The sequence below is a fragment of the Ixodes scapularis genome, unplaced genomic scaffold (assembly GCF_016920785.2).
Source record: "Ixodes scapularis isolate PalLabHiFi unplaced genomic scaffold, ASM1692078v2 PGA_scaffold4__175_contigs__length_147842914, whole genome shotgun sequence".
Taxonomy (NCBI): domain Eukaryota; kingdom Metazoa; phylum Arthropoda; class Arachnida; order Ixodida; family Ixodidae; genus Ixodes; species Ixodes scapularis.
This window is the reverse complement of record NW_024609879.1, coordinates 56,819,479-56,837,293: the sequence shown is the minus strand read 5'-3', so window position 1 is coordinate 56,837,293 and position 17,815 is coordinate 56,819,479. Positions and strand designations below refer to the sequence as shown.

The 17,815-nt window shown below is 49.0% G+C and overlaps 1 protein-coding gene across 1 annotated transcript in view; it reads right to left on the bottom strand.

Moving 5' to 3' along the window:
- Positions 1–556: 556 nt before the first annotated feature.
- LOC120849461 (retinol dehydrogenase 7-like) overlaps positions 557–17,815 on the bottom strand; it is a 31,971-nt gene continuing 14,712 nt past the window's right edge. Inside the window, exon 5 of the mRNA XM_040221676.1 lies at positions 557–905. Within this exon, the coding sequence (XP_040077610.1) occupies positions 557–905 (349 nt within the window). The remainder of the gene's footprint in view (positions 906–17,815) is intronic.

Below are 17,815 nucleotides of genomic sequence, written 5' to 3'. Positions count from 1 at the left end.
GCCCTTTACCAGACAAGGAACTGCAGTTCCTTGCTGTTACCGCGCCTGTTTTTGTTTCTGTGACTGTCGCCACCTGCGGAACGCGCGCCGCTTTTGAGTCGAAAAGATCGTCTGCTAAAAATGCCTGCTCTAGGCGCCGTATGCTCGTTCGTTGGCGGCGTTTGTTGCGCCATCTTTTGTCTCCCGTTCGAAACGGCGCCGTGTTGATTGCAGACCAGTGGCGTCGCTGCGTTTCCATAGGAGCTAAGCCTTTTTGTTTCTTTACTTTTTCCTTAAGTAAGTTCGCTCTTCGCAAATTTTACAAAAAAAATGCACCATCTGTGGGCAACGCTGCACAGAGTCGTAGCGCGATGGGTTAAGAAACCGAATTTTCCGTTCGATTTAAACAGCAGGCGTCTCCTTGTATCACCCTGCAGAATCTGTCGAGTCCGAGTTCATTTGATATTCACAGAGTAAAATGTATTCTTTGGCAAAGTCTTTAGGAACACTATAGAGCGTTTCGATTATTCCAGGACTGTTTTCATGAAGTGTTTGCATTATAGTATTTTTGTTTTGCTCATTTTTTGTTTACTTTCGATCGTCCCCACAAAATAAGTTTTAGGAGGAGCGAGATCCACGCGTCTGTGAGTTCTACGGGGATGACACCGATAAGGCAGCGAGCCAGACAGTCCATTTGGCCTCCAGTCATGTAGTACGCCTTGGGCGTACACTCTCTGACAGCCAGCGTCATCTCTTGCACCACCTCGTTCGGATCGTCCCTTGCAGCAAGATTGAGAAAGGCATCGCATATACGCTTGAACTTCGACAACTTCTCCTTGGTGATGCTTCGTTGTACATCGGCGGGAAGGAGCTTGGCGTCGGCCTCAAGCACGTCGTGAGCTGTGTCGGTGCTGGTAATCTTCGTCCTGAGAAGACAATAAATGTATTAACTATTGTGTAGCATCTCCTTCAAATATTTTAGCCTGTAGGCGACTTTCATACTGATTGACATGAGTTGTTAATAAAACATATTTAATGTTTTTGTGAAGAACAACTGTCATTGCGCTGCAAATGAAATCTCGTGACTTTTCACTTTCAACGTTCGCTAGAATTCCACACAAACATGTAAAAAATTAAAAACTGTGGAAAAAGAAAGGGGGGATGGGCGCGATATATTGTTCACATAGCACTGCAATAAGATATATGGTCACATTGCGGCAAAGCGTAAACAGTTCGAAAAGAAAATCCGAAATTTTATGTGAAGGATTGAATAGACACAAAGGCCATCAGCAACTTTTAAACCGGGAAAGTCGTCGAGAAAATCAACAAGTCCTGCACAATGGCAGGAAAACACAACATAGCCAATGCTGCACCATTAAAGATACAAACTTTCCCTTTGCGTCAGAGTTGCACATTCTGGAATGTCGGCCTTGAACAATTTTCTTGAAACTTTTAAGTTAGTAACAATAGTTGCACGACATCAAAATAGCCAATATGTGCACTCACAGGCCGCCATAAATTGACATGCTGCGATATTGTGAAACTTTATAATCACCAACCTACCAGCACGTTTGTTTCCCGTCAGGATTATTCATGACAATAAATATTTTATTTTATGTACAACTCCTTCCGGTAGTAAAACGTGTATACTTGGTCTTTTTTTTTTTTTTGGGGGGGGGGGGGGAAGGGCGTAATGTGTAAAAACGGGAAATTGAGTTACAGTTTTTTTTTACCACCGTGGCTGATTTCACAACCTTTGGGCTTTGTTTGTAGCTAGAGGTCCTTCGAGAAGTGAACCAAATTTAGTAAAATATATCAATAAACATGTGCAATAGAATGTCTTCCGGTTCACTTTTGTCTCGTAATGTGATAAAGAAACGAAGATTGACCTCAGTATAATCCAACCATAACATGAAAATTTGAGGTATGATTAAAAACTGGCTGCTTCTTTGGTCATTCTGCCAAACGCGTTTAAAGGCGATAGCTTTATAGGCTGGGTGGTGCTCTTAGTTTCAGGCGGCTCCTACGGGAGGGTTTTATATAGAAACAGATTACGTCCCACCATTGTCTCGTTGTGACATTGCGCGCGCTTCCCTTCACCTTTACCCGGATACAAAGCCTTTGTTCTGAATTTTCTGGGTCACCACAAAAGGGGAAGCGCGTTTCCCTGCCCTTTACACTCGTCTTCGTTTGACGTGCTCTTTCTAGGCCAACTGTTTCTGCTCCTCTCTTCCTTGTCCTTTCCACCCCTTTCCGATCCGTGCGGTTTTTCACACCACCTGCTTTTTCTCCTCCCGTTTCTGCGTGCTGGGTCCATATTTCAGTTAGCAGCGCAGTCAACGTTCTCGCCGGTGACGGGTGTTCGATCCCTGATACCGGTTGCCCTTTTCTCAAGATTGTTCAGCGGTTACCAAATGACCGACCTACATTTTTGCGAGCTTAAGTGGTTCTCACGGTGTTTGGCCTTATGGGTCTACCAGATTAATACCGCTTTAAATTTCGCAGTGAACTTTAAGAAGCGAGAAATCTCAGTTCGTGCAATGTAATGCGGAAACTGACCAGGTGAAGAGCGTCCGTCACGTCGATTCCTCTGCTCTACGCTTGCTTCGTACTACTGACGTCACCGGCGGCTCAGAGACGTGGGTAGCAGAGAAAGGACAGGAGAGAGCGATCAATGTCAAGGTCGCGCTTTGCCGGTTGCTTCTGTTGTGTATAGGATTACAGTTTGCCGCCCCGTAAAACCAGCTAATTGTTTCTCTTCATAACATACTCGCGTCTCGTCTCCACTGCACTAAGATTAAGCATCAATTCTACAACAACATTATGTCCAACATAAATTAAAATAAAATATAACCCGCAAACCAATGTTGTCTTTCTTTACCTAAGCATTTTCGCGATTTTGCCTCTTTTCTATGACCCCTAATGCCTCAAACTTAGCAGAACAGCTAAAAACGCCCTAAAGCAAGTTCCGTTTTTTTTGTGTCTTTCTTTTTTTTAAAATGTGACTTCCTCTAGAAAACGACACCCTGTATGTCTTCCAACGAATTCAATGTCTGAGTGGGTGTAACCAACGCATTGCCAATATCAATGCCCCCATGCATGTTCCGCTTGCGGTTGGTTTTACGAAACATACAGAACACGACACTACGGTAGGTCAGTTTCGTTGATTGAAGATGACACCCTTTAGTTCCGGAGAGACGCTATGTCTTAGAGCCTACGGTCGTTCCATCATCCATCATTCCTGAAATAGACTAGAAAAGAAATCCTTCCACAGAGTTCGTTTTATGAACCGTGATTTTTGTGCAGCTTAGAAATCTTTGCATTTCATTTTCTACAGCAGCAACACTCTTAACGGTATGTTCGAGTGTCCTGATCGTTATGTAGAAATACATATAACTACCGTTTGGTGTAATGTACCTGACTAAACTGGAATTAGAAAAGCGTATATATATATATATATATATATATATATATATATATATAGGGTGTTTCAGAGAACCCAGGCCAAATCGCTCCTGCGAAACTACTCATCGTAACAAAAAAAGGCTTGTGTCGTTTTGGTCCTGGGCAAGGGGCCTATTTAGGGAAATTATTAAGGTCCGGAATAATTAGATTGTTAATTATTTTTTCGCAATTAACTTTTTTAATATTGCGTTTAAGGGCATGGTTTCAAATAGAAAATTGCTCAGCATAATCAAAAAACACTAAATCAACAAATTGCAGAACGATAGAAGGCACGCGAAGCATTTTACGGCTTTCTGAGAAACCGCGCGAATTCGCCAGGTTTTTAAGTTTCGGTTCACTATCGGAGCGCATCTCGGCCCGGGCGGAACCGCGGCCCGTGGAGACATAGTGCAACCAGCCTCTGCTGCGTCGCGCGATGACGGCGCAGCAGAGGTTTGTTGCACTGTCTCTCCACGGGGGGCGGTCCCGCCCGGGCCGAGATGCGCTCCGATAGTAAACCGAAACTTAAAAACCTGGCGAATTCGTGCGTTTTCTCAGAAAGCCGTAAAATGCTTCGTGTGCCTTCTATCGTTCTGCAATTTGTTGATTTAGTGTTTTTTTGATTAGGCTGAGCAATTTTCTATTTGAAACCATGCCCTTAAACACAATATTAAAAAAGTTAATTACGAAAAATAATTAACAATCTTATTATCCCGGACTTTAATAATTTTCCCAAATAGGCCCCTGACCCAGGACCAAAACGACACAAGCCCTTTTTGTTGCGATGAGTAGTTTTCGCAGGAGCAATTTGGCCTGAGTTCTCTGAAACACCCTGTATATATATGTATATATATATAACTGAGAAGAAAAGAAAAGCCTTTGTGAAAAGAGCAACAACGGACGGCTCATTCTATATACACATTTTTTTTTTATTTTTTATTCTTACACATTTCTTTAGAAAAAACGTGAAAGCTATACTAATCCTGTTTACGCAGGTGGGTTATACGGCCAGGCGGACATAATGTGGGTGATAATCTTTGACGTACGTTGGCTATTTATATAAAATTCGTGAATTAACGTTTTAGTTAGTGAAAATAGACATATTTCCGATTAGAAACTTGCTGAGCATCATTAAAATCCGCTAAATCAACTATTTTTAGAAGGATACAACGCCGGGGCAGCATTTTACGGCGTTCTGAGAAATTTGGACGCGTTTCTAGATTTCGGTTTCTTATCGGAGCGCATCTTTGCGCCCGCGGTCCTGCTCCCCGGTGGTCGCGGCGCGAAGACACCCCCTCGCCTCTCTTGTAAAATGGAGTGAAGTAGGGAGCACGTGTGTTGCGCAACTTAGCCAGTGGGGAGCAGTGATGCGGAATGGGCACCCCCATTCCATTCCAATTCCATTCCGGGGAATTAGAGTTTTCGATAATTCCATTCCTCTCAACTCCCAGGAGTGGGGACACTGGCCCCATTCCCACTCCTGGAATGGCTGAATCGTTCCATTCCATTCCTCTCATTCGTAAACGTTAAAAGTGTCACTTGAGAGCTACATTGTGTTGCAGGGTTGGGCAGAAATATTGAAAAATGTATTTGGAAATACAAATACTGGGATAGATGAAAATAGTTGCTAACATACTGATACTCAAGTCTCAAATATATCTGTAAAAATGTATCACAATACGTATCGAAAATGCATTTTAAACAGAGGAAAAAAGTCTTTGGAAATACAAATACAAGAATACATTTTAGGGATGGCAGAACTATAAATACTGATAATGCAATACATTTTTCAAATTTCCTTGAGACGCCAACTGAGATGAGGCCTTACGTTTAAAGGGAAAGTTTTTTTGTTTGTTTTTTGTCCCGAAATTATTTTTTCGCGGCTTGGCACTTTGCCTTTAAGGTAGTGGTTCCGGACGAAGAGTCTTCAATCGGTTCAAAAAACGTTCCATCAAGGATTGACCGCGGTCCCTCCCCTGGCATCCTGTCTGACTGACCAGTGATGCGAAGAGACTTCGCCCTCTAAATGAATTCCATCAAAGCAACACCACTTCCCTGCCCAATAAGGGTGCCCCTGTCAGCACTTATCACATGGCGTCATGGTGGGATGAACTAGTATTCTTGAATCTGTAGGTGTTGCCTTGAACATGAAACTTTACCCACGCTGCTGTATGAAAGGAAAATACGTACTTTCGTTGTAGGTGACCTCGTTGAAGAACATGCAGGCAGTTGCATTTGGGATTTTGGAGAAAAGTGGACCACCTGAAGCATCCTGAAGCACATGTCGTATCTTCTGTTACGGTTTAAAAATCGATACGGTGGCAACCCTGTTGTGACGGTCCTTCCCGCCGACTCTCCGCCTCCAACGCATGAATGGCAGTCTTCAAATTTCGCCTAGCATCATTCAAACAGATACCTCGTGGATTGCGACCTGAGATGGCCGGCACAGGTGCGAGCTCTCCGAGAAACAGCGCGCTCGACAGGAGTCGCAGGTGTGCGAAGTCTGGGTCGGCACAGCGAGGCCACGTCTGGCCTCCTTCCTGGGTTTCGGATCGCTAGAGCAGCGGGTCACGTTCACGTCGGCTGGTGACGTACTAGCCGTGCAATATTGCAGGCGCAGACGCATTCGGATATGTGTTGAACTTCACTGGTAAAAGGCGCCACCGCCCCCCCCCCCCCCTTTCCCCCCTCTGTTCTTAGCTTTGCCGCTTGTTTGTATTTTTTTTTTTTGCGTATAAGCTTGTTAGGGCCTTACGCGAATTCGCAGTTTCCCGCTCATTTTATATCTGAGCAACCGACTCCCTGACTGGCTCGGTATAGCTAAACGTAAAAAAACAAATGAAAATAAACAAATAAATAAAATATAAAGAACCTGGACCATTCCATTCCCATTCCATTCCGGGCAAAAGGCATCTAATTACATTCCGATGAACGTTGACGCCATTCCATTCCCATTCCATTCCGGGGTCGCGAAAATGCGGAATGATTGTGGAAACATTCCAACTCCGGAGTGGTAACTCTGCAACACTGGTGGGGAGCAGGACCGCGGGCACGGAGATGCGCTCCGATTTTGGTTTCTCCGATGAGAAACTAAAATCTATAACGCGGACGCGTTATAGATTTCGGTTTCTTATATATATATATTTTTATATATATATATATATATATGCAGGTGTAAGGGGGCCGCTGCCACAGATGCCAGCAAAGAAGGAAAAAACAAAAGAGGGAAGAATTTAGATCGTACAACTAAACATAACATTTTCCCCTCCCTTCTTTCTTTTTTTTTTTTTTTTAAGAGTGTAGGAACAAAACGATGACAAAAACATTATGCACGCATTTACAAGAGCAAATATCAAGAGCATGATAAGCGCAGTTTAAATGAAGCACACAAATAGTTCACTCTACGTCGAAAACACAGAAGGAAATAGTTCACTCATTTCATCGAGTACCAAGGTCTCCATACCGCACTGGTGGTCGACGGTTCCGCCCCGAGCGCCTTAGAAGCACCTGCCTAGGACACTGAGCAGTTGAAGTTCCCATTCCTGGAGGCGTGTCCGGGGCAGGTCTGCACTCAGGCGTCCGCGATCGAGGCAACTGCTGCATGGCCGAACTTGACTCTTGAGGTTGCCAAGTATGATGCCTGTGGTACGCGTCACCTGGAGTAGCAGTGTGGCTCGCGGGCTGGCCACCTTGAACGGCAGCCGGTGTCCCCTGCTGATGACTTCCTAGACTGGGATCGGAAGCAGCTGCGAGTTTAGAGGCATTCCACACTCTACCATCTCCCAGCCGGAATGTCCACCTACCGACCCGCTTCATGATGCGTAGTGGCGGCCCGAAGGCCGACTCCCCCTTGGCTACCTTTCCTGGTTTCTTCACTCTAACCCAGTCGCCTACCCTGAATCTGGGGCTCTTCGCGGCTCGACGCCGGTCGGTGCACTCCTTCGTGTACTGCTGCCTCTGCTGCACTCGATGTCGCAGCCGTTGCAGCTCCTCGATGGGATTTTGCAAGAACTGCGCCGACGACAGTCCGAGGATGTTAAGGCAGGTGCGAGGCTTCCGTCCATGCAGCAGGAGAGCAGGAGAAATTCCAGTCGTGGCATGGGGCGTGCAGCGATATATCATCAGGTAGTCTACAAGGGATGACCGGATGCTGCTCCGCTCAAGGGTGGCGCACTGGAGAAAACCCTTCAGGGTACGGTTGAAACGTTCAACCTGCCCGTTGGACTGGGGGTAGTAGACAGAAACCAGCCGGTGCTTTATACCGCGCGCTTTAAGGAACGTCTCAAATTCGCCTGAAACGAACTGTGGCCCATTGTCGCTCACAACGCTGTCAGGGTACCCCTCTCTGGCAAAGATGGCCCAGAGCTCAAATCCTGGCTCCGCCGTTTTTAGGCTTTCGGCGGGTTCCTGGAAACTTGGATTCTTTAATTCATTGGATTAAGTACGGTTCATTCATCTGCACAATTTCGTTTATATCCTCCTCGGAGACCACGTACGATGGTGTGAAGTGCCCGTGTTGTATATTCAATAACGTGGCTCTTGATTCTCGCAGATGATGATGATACCGTGTCTCTAAAAGCTCATAAAACAAAGAATACTACTACATGTACACGGGGCGAGACAAACACTGGGAGGATTTCTGGAGCACAAACGAGCACGTACCACGTGACACTAAGCGTCGTACCGCGTTCCACGCGGCGGCGTGTGTTTCCAGAACACCTCCGATTGGATACATTTCGTTTCTTGTGCATTAATAAGACAGGTAGGAAACGCCAGGAAGCCAAGGTGGAGTGGTGTAGTGGTTAGCACACCTGACCGGACATTGGGAGGCCCAGAGTTCAAATCCTGGCTCCGCCGTTTTTTGGCTTTCGGCGGGTTCCTGGAAACTTGGATTCTTTAATTCATTGGATTAAGTACGGTTCATTCATCTGCACAATTTCGTTTATATATATATATATATATATATATATATAAAAATATCGGCAGACTCATTTTTTGTCCAGCTCTCTGTGTACTGTTAGTTTCGAATTCGCTTAGCTGGGTAGACGACACCAGTTGCTGATTTAAGGCCCGCGCTAGTTCCGAATTGTGGCAGTGACGTGGCACGTCATCTCACCTTGCAAATGTCAGAAAGGGCCCGTCTTCCATGATATCTGGGGAACCGCTCCTCCACATAGGGGCAGGCTGCACCGTTTATATAAAGGGAATGAGTGAAGATTGACAAGTGCAGCCCTAGTAATATCGTGAACGAAGAGGGGAGAAGGTTATTTTTGGATTTATTGCGAGCGCAGCTGACCAAGCAGGCAGCGCGCGCGTTGCCTAGCGGTTATCGCGCGTGCCTTCCACGCAGAAATCCAGGGTTCGATTCCTTGCCGCGGGTACGCATTTTTGTTGACTCTAATGTGATGTTCTTGTGAATTCGAGAACCGTGTTGGCTAATTCGAGGTTAGAATGTTCAATGTGTCGAACCTTCTAGGCCGACCATTGCAGCAGCCCACGCGTGTACATACATAAGGGGCTTCGCGTGGCGACCCAAGGCCCGTCTCGCCCCAGCACTTAATCCTGCGGTTTCGCCGACATCGACGCCCGCGACGCTCGGATTTCTTCTGTTCAGTTTTTGCTTTGGGCACAAGTTTGCCCCATTAAACTTTAGTTTCTTCAGTTATCACTGCCTCATCAATTGTCATTCGTGACATTTTGGTGGAGGTGCGGGGTACGCATGTCCGTTTAGCGCGCCCCTACGAGGGCCCGCAGTGCAAGTCCGACCCCAAGCCCCCGAGGACCCAACGAAGAGAGGACAGGGACCCGATCAAGTCGCCGCAACCTCGGCCTACCCCCGAAACTTTGACCACTGCCGGACAGGACAAAACGCTATCGAAGCCTACGGTGAACACCACGTCGCAGCCAGACAGAACGCCACTGACGTCCACTGTCTACGTGCAGGCCCCACCAAGGACGCCACCAAATTTCAGTGGCAATCTTCATGAAAATGTGGACGACTGGTTGGTCCAGTATGAACGCGTCGCACGGTTCAACGGATGGGGTCCTGAGCAGAGCCTGCGAAATGTTTACTTCGCTCTGGAAGGCTCTGCACGCACCTGGTTCGAGAACCAGAAAGCGTCAACTTCCTCGTGGCAAGACTTCCAGGCCGAACTTTAACGCACGTTTGCCAGCCAGCAGCGACGTCAGCGGGCCGAAGAACTTCTTCAAGCAAGAAGCCAAGGGCCAAACGAGAGCGTCACAAGTTTTGTCGAGGACGTTCTCCGCCTCATGAACCGCGCCGACCCAAACGCCCCTGAAGAGAAGAAGCTGCGGTTCCTGATGTGAGGAGTGAAATAAACCATCTTCAGAGGCCTTGTGCGGAACCCGCCTACCACCGTCCAAGACTTCATCACCGAGGCGACAAACATCGAACGTGCCCTTCAAGCACGCGCCTCCCACTATCAATCACTTCCTGGCTTCGCTGCCCTCTCGCGGTACAGCAGCAACACCCCCGACATACGCGAGATCAACCGGGACGTCGTCCGGAAGGAAATCAAGAAGCTCCTGCCTGCTACCCACCAGCCGGCCTCCGTGTCAATAGCCAAAGTGGTCCGTGAGGAGGTCGAACAAGCATTCCAACCTGAGGCTCCTGCCAGCGTAGCAGCACCCGAGGAGCCCTCTTTGACCTACGCCGCGGTAGCTCGGAGACCGGCGCCAGCTGCCCAGCAGTATTCGACGCCACCTCGACGTGTCCTAGCAGAGCCACAGACTTTCCGACGTCGGGAAGGGCAACGCCAGTTCGCCCGCACTAAACAACCGGTGCCAAGGAAGACGGGTGTGTGGCGCACGGCCGATCGATGACCGCTGTGTTATCACTGCGTCGAAGCCGATCACGTCTACCGGAGGTGCCCTTACCGACAAATGGGCCTGCGAGGCTTTGCGCCGATGGGGAGCGACCAAGGGACATCGAGGAGTACCTCCGACGACCCCTGTCCCCGGTGCCGACTCCACCCCGAGGTTCCCGTTCGCCTTCGCCTCGACGTGCGCTTTCGCCTTCCGCTGCTCTCGTCGGGACAGCCTGTCGCCCCTATCTCGTCGGGAGAACTAAGTGCGGCAACGTCTGGAGGTGGCGTTGCCGAAGACGACCGAGGCAAAGTGCCTCCAAGAACGACGGAGTGCCCCCACTCTTCCGACGCCTCGCATCACAACGACGCGCCTGTATCGGTGTCCAATAACCTAAACGTTATTATGGACGGCCACGACGCATCGGCACTCGTGGTCACCGCACCAAACTACTCAGTCTTGAGTGGGAGGCCCTCTCGCCGCCTTCGAAAAGTGACGACGCCGTGGGAGGCGCCCTAGGTACGAACTGCTGGAGGACACCTCATTACGCCTGCCGGGAGGTGCACTGATCGAGTCGAAATCCACGGTGAGACGTGCCCTGTCAAGTTCGTCGTTCTGCAAGACTGTTAGAGAGGCGTTATCCTCGGAATAGACTTCTCTGGGAGTATGGCGCCGTCATCGACCTCGGACCAATCCGGCTGACGCTACGAAAACCTGCTCCACCACTGGAGAAACCCAAATTGACGTCATCCGCGGTACGAGTCTTCGCAAACCACGTGAACTTACCGCCGCGGTCGAGTGTTTTTGTACCCGTTGGGATCGATGAGACTTTCTGCGGCGATGTTCTGTTCGAAGGAAGCCTCCAGTTGCTTCTAGGAAGAGAGATCGGCATCGCTAGAGGCGTCGCGGAGCTCCAAGACGGACACACTGTCGCACTCGTAACGAACTTCCGACAGGAGGCCCAGCACCTTACGAAAGGCACCGCCCTGGGTCACGCCGAGGAAATCCCGGACTCAGCCGCAATCACCGGAATGTCGGACGACCTCTCTTCGTCGCCACGCAAGAAAACGCCGCCTTCACATTTGACATCGACTCAAGCCTGCCTACCCCACAACGACGACAACTCAGTGACCTTCTCGCCGAGTTCAATGCGTGCTTCTCCACGTCGTGAAAGGTGCGCCAAACGACCGTTGCGAAACATCGAATGGTCACTGAAGACAACGCGCTTCCTGTTCATCGGTCGCCGTACCATGTCTCTGTGAAAGAGAGAGACGTCATCCAGAAGCAGGTCCAAGAAATGCTCGACGACGACATTGTCCAGCCCTCAAGCAGTCCATGGGCTTCACGGGTAGTCCTGGTGAAAAAGAAAGACGGGACTTTTGGGTTCTGCATGGACTATCGCCGACTGAACGCCGTAACAAGAAAGGACGTCTACCCGCTGCCACGCACTGACGACAATCTGGACCGGCTGCACCACGCCCGATACCTTTCGTCGATGGACCTGAAGAGTGGGTACTGGCAGATTGTGGTCGATGAACGAGATCGTAAAAAGAGTGCCTTTCTTTTGCCGTACGGGCTGTAGGAATTTAAAGTGATGCCATTGGACTGTACACAGCACTGGCGACTTTCCAGCGCGCAATGGACACCATTCTTTCCGGCTTGAAATGGCGAAATTGTCTCGTCTATCTCCACGACGTCGTGGTTTTCGCAGCGAACTCGACGAGCACCTGTGACGTTTGCGAGCCGTGCTACAGGCTATCCAGAATGCCGGACTGACACTGAAGCCGTCAAAATGTCGGTTCGCTGACGGCGAGCTCAAACTCCTGGGCCATGTCGTGAGTGCTTTTTTTCCGAAGCCATCAGACAAGAAAGCCGTACGAAGATTTCTTGGGGTGCGCGCTTACTACAGACGTTTCGTTCGCGATTTTGCTAAGATTTCTGCACCGCTCACGCATCTGACGAGGGACGACGTGAACTTCCAGTGGGAGGGGGAGCAAGAACAAGCGTTCAACGAACTGAAGTAAAGACCCCAGTCGCCCCTTATCCTCGGACACTTCGATCCATCAGCGGAAGCGGAAGTTCACATAGACGTCAGAAACACCGGGCTAGGCGCGGTGTTCGTCCAAAGAAAAGACGGAGCAGAGAGCGTGATTGTTTACGCAAGCCGGGCACTGTCCAAGGCAGAGAAAAATTACTCAATAACCGACAAGGAATGTCTCGCTATCGTCTAGGCGTTAACGAAGTTCCGCCCGTACCTGTACGGGATCCTATTTCGCGAAGTCGCGAACCACCACGCTCTCTGTTGGCTCGCCAACCTCAAGGACCCGTCAGGACGCCTCGATCGCTGGAGCCTTCGACAGCAAGTAATCGACATGACCATTGTGCACAACTCTGGCCGCAAGCATAATGACGCCGATTGTTTGTCTAGGGCCCCAGTCGAAGCTCCTCCCGACAGCACCGACGACGACGATGACCCCCGTTTTCTCGGAGCAACTACACATACTGATATGGGAGAACTTCAGCAAGGCGACCCAGAACTTCGCGCCGTGATCGACCACCTCGAAGGTCAAGGAAGCTTCGTTCCGCGGCGAGGCGTCCTCTTCAAGAAGAACTTCGGAACCAGCAACCCTGCCTGGCTGCTGGTTGTTCTTGCCAGCCTGCGAGAAGAAATCTTTCAAGCATGCCACAACGACCCGACGGCTGAACACCTTGGCTACAGCAGGACGCTCGCCCGGATTCGTGAGTACAATTGGACGAGACTCACGAAAACCGTCCATTTGTATACACGGTCCTGCCATGAGTGCCAATGACGTAAGAAGCCTCCGACGAAGCCAGCAGGACTCCTGCAGCCGATATCTGCCCCGACTACGCCCTGCCAGCAGGTTGGAATGGATTTATTTGGGCCTTTCCATACATCGACGCAAGGAACCCGTTAGATTATCGTCGCGACCGATTATCTTACACGATACACCGAGGCGAAACCCCTTCCGTCGGGAACAGCGGTGGAAGTCGCCAAGTTTTTTGTCGAATCTATTTTCCTTCAACAAGGCGCCCCCGAAATTTTGATAAGCGACCGCGGGTTATCGTTTTTGGCTCAGCTCACGCAAGAGATCCTTCGGCTCAGCCACACCAGACATAGTCGGACCACCGCGTACCATCCGCAGACCAACGGCCTAACGGAGCGACTCAACAAGACGATCGCCGACGTCGACGTAGAGCACAAGGCGTGGGACGAGGTGCTACCATACGTCACGTACGCCTAGAACACCGCAGCTGAAGAAACAACCGGGTTTACACCATCCGAGCTGGTGCATGGCAGAAAAGTGACGACCATGCTGGACGCGATTCTGCCCCATGAGCCAGTGGATGAAGGACGCGACGATGCCCATGCGGTCAGTCAGAGAGCAGAAGAGGCTTGCCAACTAGCTCGCCTTTGAATCCACAATTAACAGCGAGTCGACGCACGCCGCTATAACCTTCGTCGCCGGGAGGTCCACTTTCAACCCGGAGACCGGGTATGGGTGTGGACACCAATGCGGCGCCGCGGACTCAGCGAGAAGCTTCTCAAACGCTGTTTCGGACCCTGCAAAATCATCCGACGCCTCCTCAATCTGAAGTACGAAGTTCTACCCGACGGAACGTGCCCATCTGCAAGACGCCAGCCACGACCCTATGGTGCACGTCGTCCGGCTCAAGCCGTATTACGAACGATAGAACTTTGGACTCTCGTCAGAGTGAACTGTGAACTGTGAGCTGTGGCTCGCGACTCTGCTATCATTTTGCTGCGGATCTGTATTTTAGTTTTGTGCATCGCGACGATGCACTTTTTTAACGGAGGGATTAATGCCGCGAGCGCAGCTTGACCAAGCAGGCAGCGCGCTCGTGCCCTAACGGTTATCGCGCGCGCCTTCCACGCAGAAAGCCAGGGCTGGATTCCTGGCCGCGGGTACGCATTTTTCTTGTCTTAATATGATGTTCTGGTAAATTCGAGAGCCGTGTTGGCTAATTCGAGGTTAGAATGTTCTACGCGTCGAACCTTCTACGCCGACCATTCCAGAAGCCCACGCGTGTACATAACAGTGTTGCGGAGTTGCCACTCCGGAGTTGGAATGATTCCGGAATCATTCCGAATTTTCGCGACCCGGAATGGAATGGGAATGGAATGGCGGCAACGGTGATGGGAATGCAATTGGAATGGAATTAGATGCCTTTTGCCCGGAATGGGAATGGAATGGGCCAGGTCTTTATATTTTATTTATTTTTTTACGTTCAGCTATACCGAGCCAGTCAGGGAGTCGGTTGTTCAGAAATAAAATAAGAGGGAAACTGCGAACTGGTGTAAGGCCCTAACAGACTTATACGCAAAAAAAAAATTCAATACAAAAAACAAACGCCAAAGCAAAGAACAGAGGGGGGAAAGGGGGGGGGGCTGTGGCGCCTTTCACCAGCGAAGTTCAACACATATCCGAAAGCGTCTGCGCCTGTAATATTGCACGGCTCAAGGGTACGTCACCAGCCGACGTGAACGTGACCCGCTGCTCTGGTGATCCGATACCCAGGAAGGAGGCCTGACGTGGCCTCGCTGTGCGGACCCAGACTTCGTACACCTGCGACTCGTCTCGAGCGCGCTGTTTCTCGGAGAGTTTGCACCTGTGCCGGCCATCTCAGGTCGCAATCCAAGAGGTCTCTGTTTGAATGATGCTAGGAAACTTGAAGACTGCCATTCATGCGTGGGAGGCCGAGAGTCGGCAGGAAGGACCATCACAACAGGGATAACACCGTATCGATTTTTCAACCGTAACAGAAGATAAGACATGTGCTTCAAGATGCTTCAAGCGGTCCACTTTTCTCGAAAGTTTCAAATGCAACTGCCTGCGTGGTCTTCAACGAGGTCACCTACAACGAAAGTATGTATTCTTCTTTCATACAGCAGCGTGGGTAAAGTTTCATGTTTAAGGCAACACCTACAGATTCAAGAATACTAGTTCATCCCACCTTGACGTCATGGGATCAGTGCTGACAGGGGCGCATTTATTGGACAGGGAAGTGATGATGTTCTGATGGAATTTATTTAGAGGTCGAAGTCTTTTCGCATCACTGGTCAGTCAGAGAGGATGCCAGGGAAGGGACCGCGGTCAATCCTTGATGGAACGTTTTCTTAAACCCATTGACTTGAGGACTCTTCGTCCGGGACCGCTACCTTGAAGGCGAAGTGCCAAGCCTGCAAAAAAAATCATTTCGGGACCAGAAAAAAAGAACACAAAAAACTTCCGCTTCAAACTTAAAGCCTCATCTCATTTGGCGTTTAAAAGAAATTTGAAAAAATGTATTACAATTTCAGTATTTATATTTCTGCCCTCCCTAAAATGTGTTCTTGTATTTGTATTTCCAAAACCTTTTTGCCTTTTTTTTAATGCATTTCCGATACGTATCGCGATACATTTTTACAGATATATTTGAGTATCAGTATTTTAGCTACAATTTTCATCTATCCCATTATTTATATTTCCAAATACATTTTTGAATATTTCTGCGCAACCCTGCAACACAATGCAGCTATCAAGTGCCAATTTTTACGTTTAGGAATTAGAGGAATGGAATGGAACGATTTAGCCGTTCCAGGAGTGGGAATGGGCCCGGTGTCCCCATTCCTAGGAGTTGAAAGGAATGGAATTATCGAAAACTCTAATTCCCCGGAATGGAATTGGAATGAAATGGGGGTGCCCATTCCGCAACACTGGTACATCAGGGGCTTCGCGTGGCGAGCCAAGGTCGGTCTCGCCCCAGCGCTCGATCCTGCGGTCTCGCGGACATCGACGCCCGCGACGCTCTGCTGTTTTCTTGGGTTCCCTTTTTTGGGGGGCACAAGTTCGCCCCATTAAACATTTGGATTCTTCAGTTATCATTGCCGCATCAATTGTCATTCGTGATAATATATACATATATATATATATATATATCACATAGAAACGTTTGTCGGGAAATATAGTATGGTCAGATTTGAATTCGAGAACACAGACATTATTATACTTCTAAAAGAAGGTAGGTGAGACACTCTGTATTTTAGTGAAGATGTTAACGCAATTAACATGAGTATAGATCATTACGTTTCACGAATTTACGACAAGCTAAACAACTTAAATTTCACACGCTAACATACGAAACACTTTTGAAGTTACAGGTAGTAATTGGTTTATATCAATGAAGCGCTCGAAAAGGTTATTCTGTCTATTTTTGGGGGGTGCGATAATGGCTTTTTTGCTCATGCCCCCCTGAAACTTACCCGCTGTTGATTCCGACATAACTTACCTTTCTGTAATTTGTTTATGTGCAAGGGCTTTAATGGATCGCACGGAAAACCAAGACCAAATATTGGAATTGAAATAAAATTCTTTGGAAAGGAGCACTTAAATTTTTCTTAAAAAAAACATTGAGGTATCAAGAGACTAGCAAGCTCAAGCTAAAAAAAAAACAAAAAAAGAAACATGTCGGTGTGAAAACCGCTAGAACATAATAAAAAAAATGGCCAAAACAAGCATTTCTGGAGGCTGTCTGGATTATGTGGCGCCAAACTGGGGTAGATCAGGAGATGAGTTAGCGGTGGTGGGGAGGGGGGGGGGGGAGGGAGGGGGGCGGAGGGCGTATGAGACGTCAGAGTGCCGAGCTAGGATTGGAAGGATTAGTGGGTAGACGGAAAGGCTAACTGCCTTTGCCTCTAACCACTGTCTCGCTCCAATCAGTGCGACTAAGTATGGCGCTTGGAGCCCGTTTCGGACTGGCGTGTTTAGCGTCCTATCCCGCCCATGCGTCAAAAGTGGTCCCGAGGTGGCAAGAAATGGCGTCACAGAATCCGGGTAGTCCTGCTGTCGGATCTCGCAATTCTCGCAGTTGGTCGTAGAAATGCTGGCGAAAACCACATGCGAATGCGAAGTGCCGGTGTCGTCACGGCGTCCCAACTTCTGGCTGCCGAGGCTTCCGTAGACTGCGACACGACAGAGCTACCGCTTCAATACAGGCGTCCGCCACAAGCACATCGCTGCTGGGACACCGCTAGGATCACGACCGGCGACAGCGTGTCACTTCCATGACGTGATCAGGCGGATATGGAGGGACCAATTTGTTTAGACGGGGTAAACTCACCATTTGGAGACGAGCTTCAGGCATCATAGAACAAGCGCGTCGTCTGTTCCTCGTTGAGTGTCTCACACTCGAACGCCAGACGCACGTTCTCACTGTGTGTAGAGACAACGGGAGCTAAAGTCAATCACGGCTTAGGAAACCTAGTGACGTGACTAGCCTCGAGCGTTTCTTGACCGCTCCACAGCCACTATGACATTGCGGCATGGGCGATAACAATGTAGGAATAACCAATCAGAAAGCAAAAATGCCAGAACATAATTTTCCATACCCTGCGTTTCTCAGCGTGTCAGTGACTACACATTTGCGTGTACCCATCATCCTTCCAATCCAAGCTCGGCGTACTGAAGTCCCCGTTCGCTCTTATCTCCTCCTGTTCCACGGTTTCTTTCTGTATAGCAAGCAAGCATGTGCCAAGACAGATGCGCTG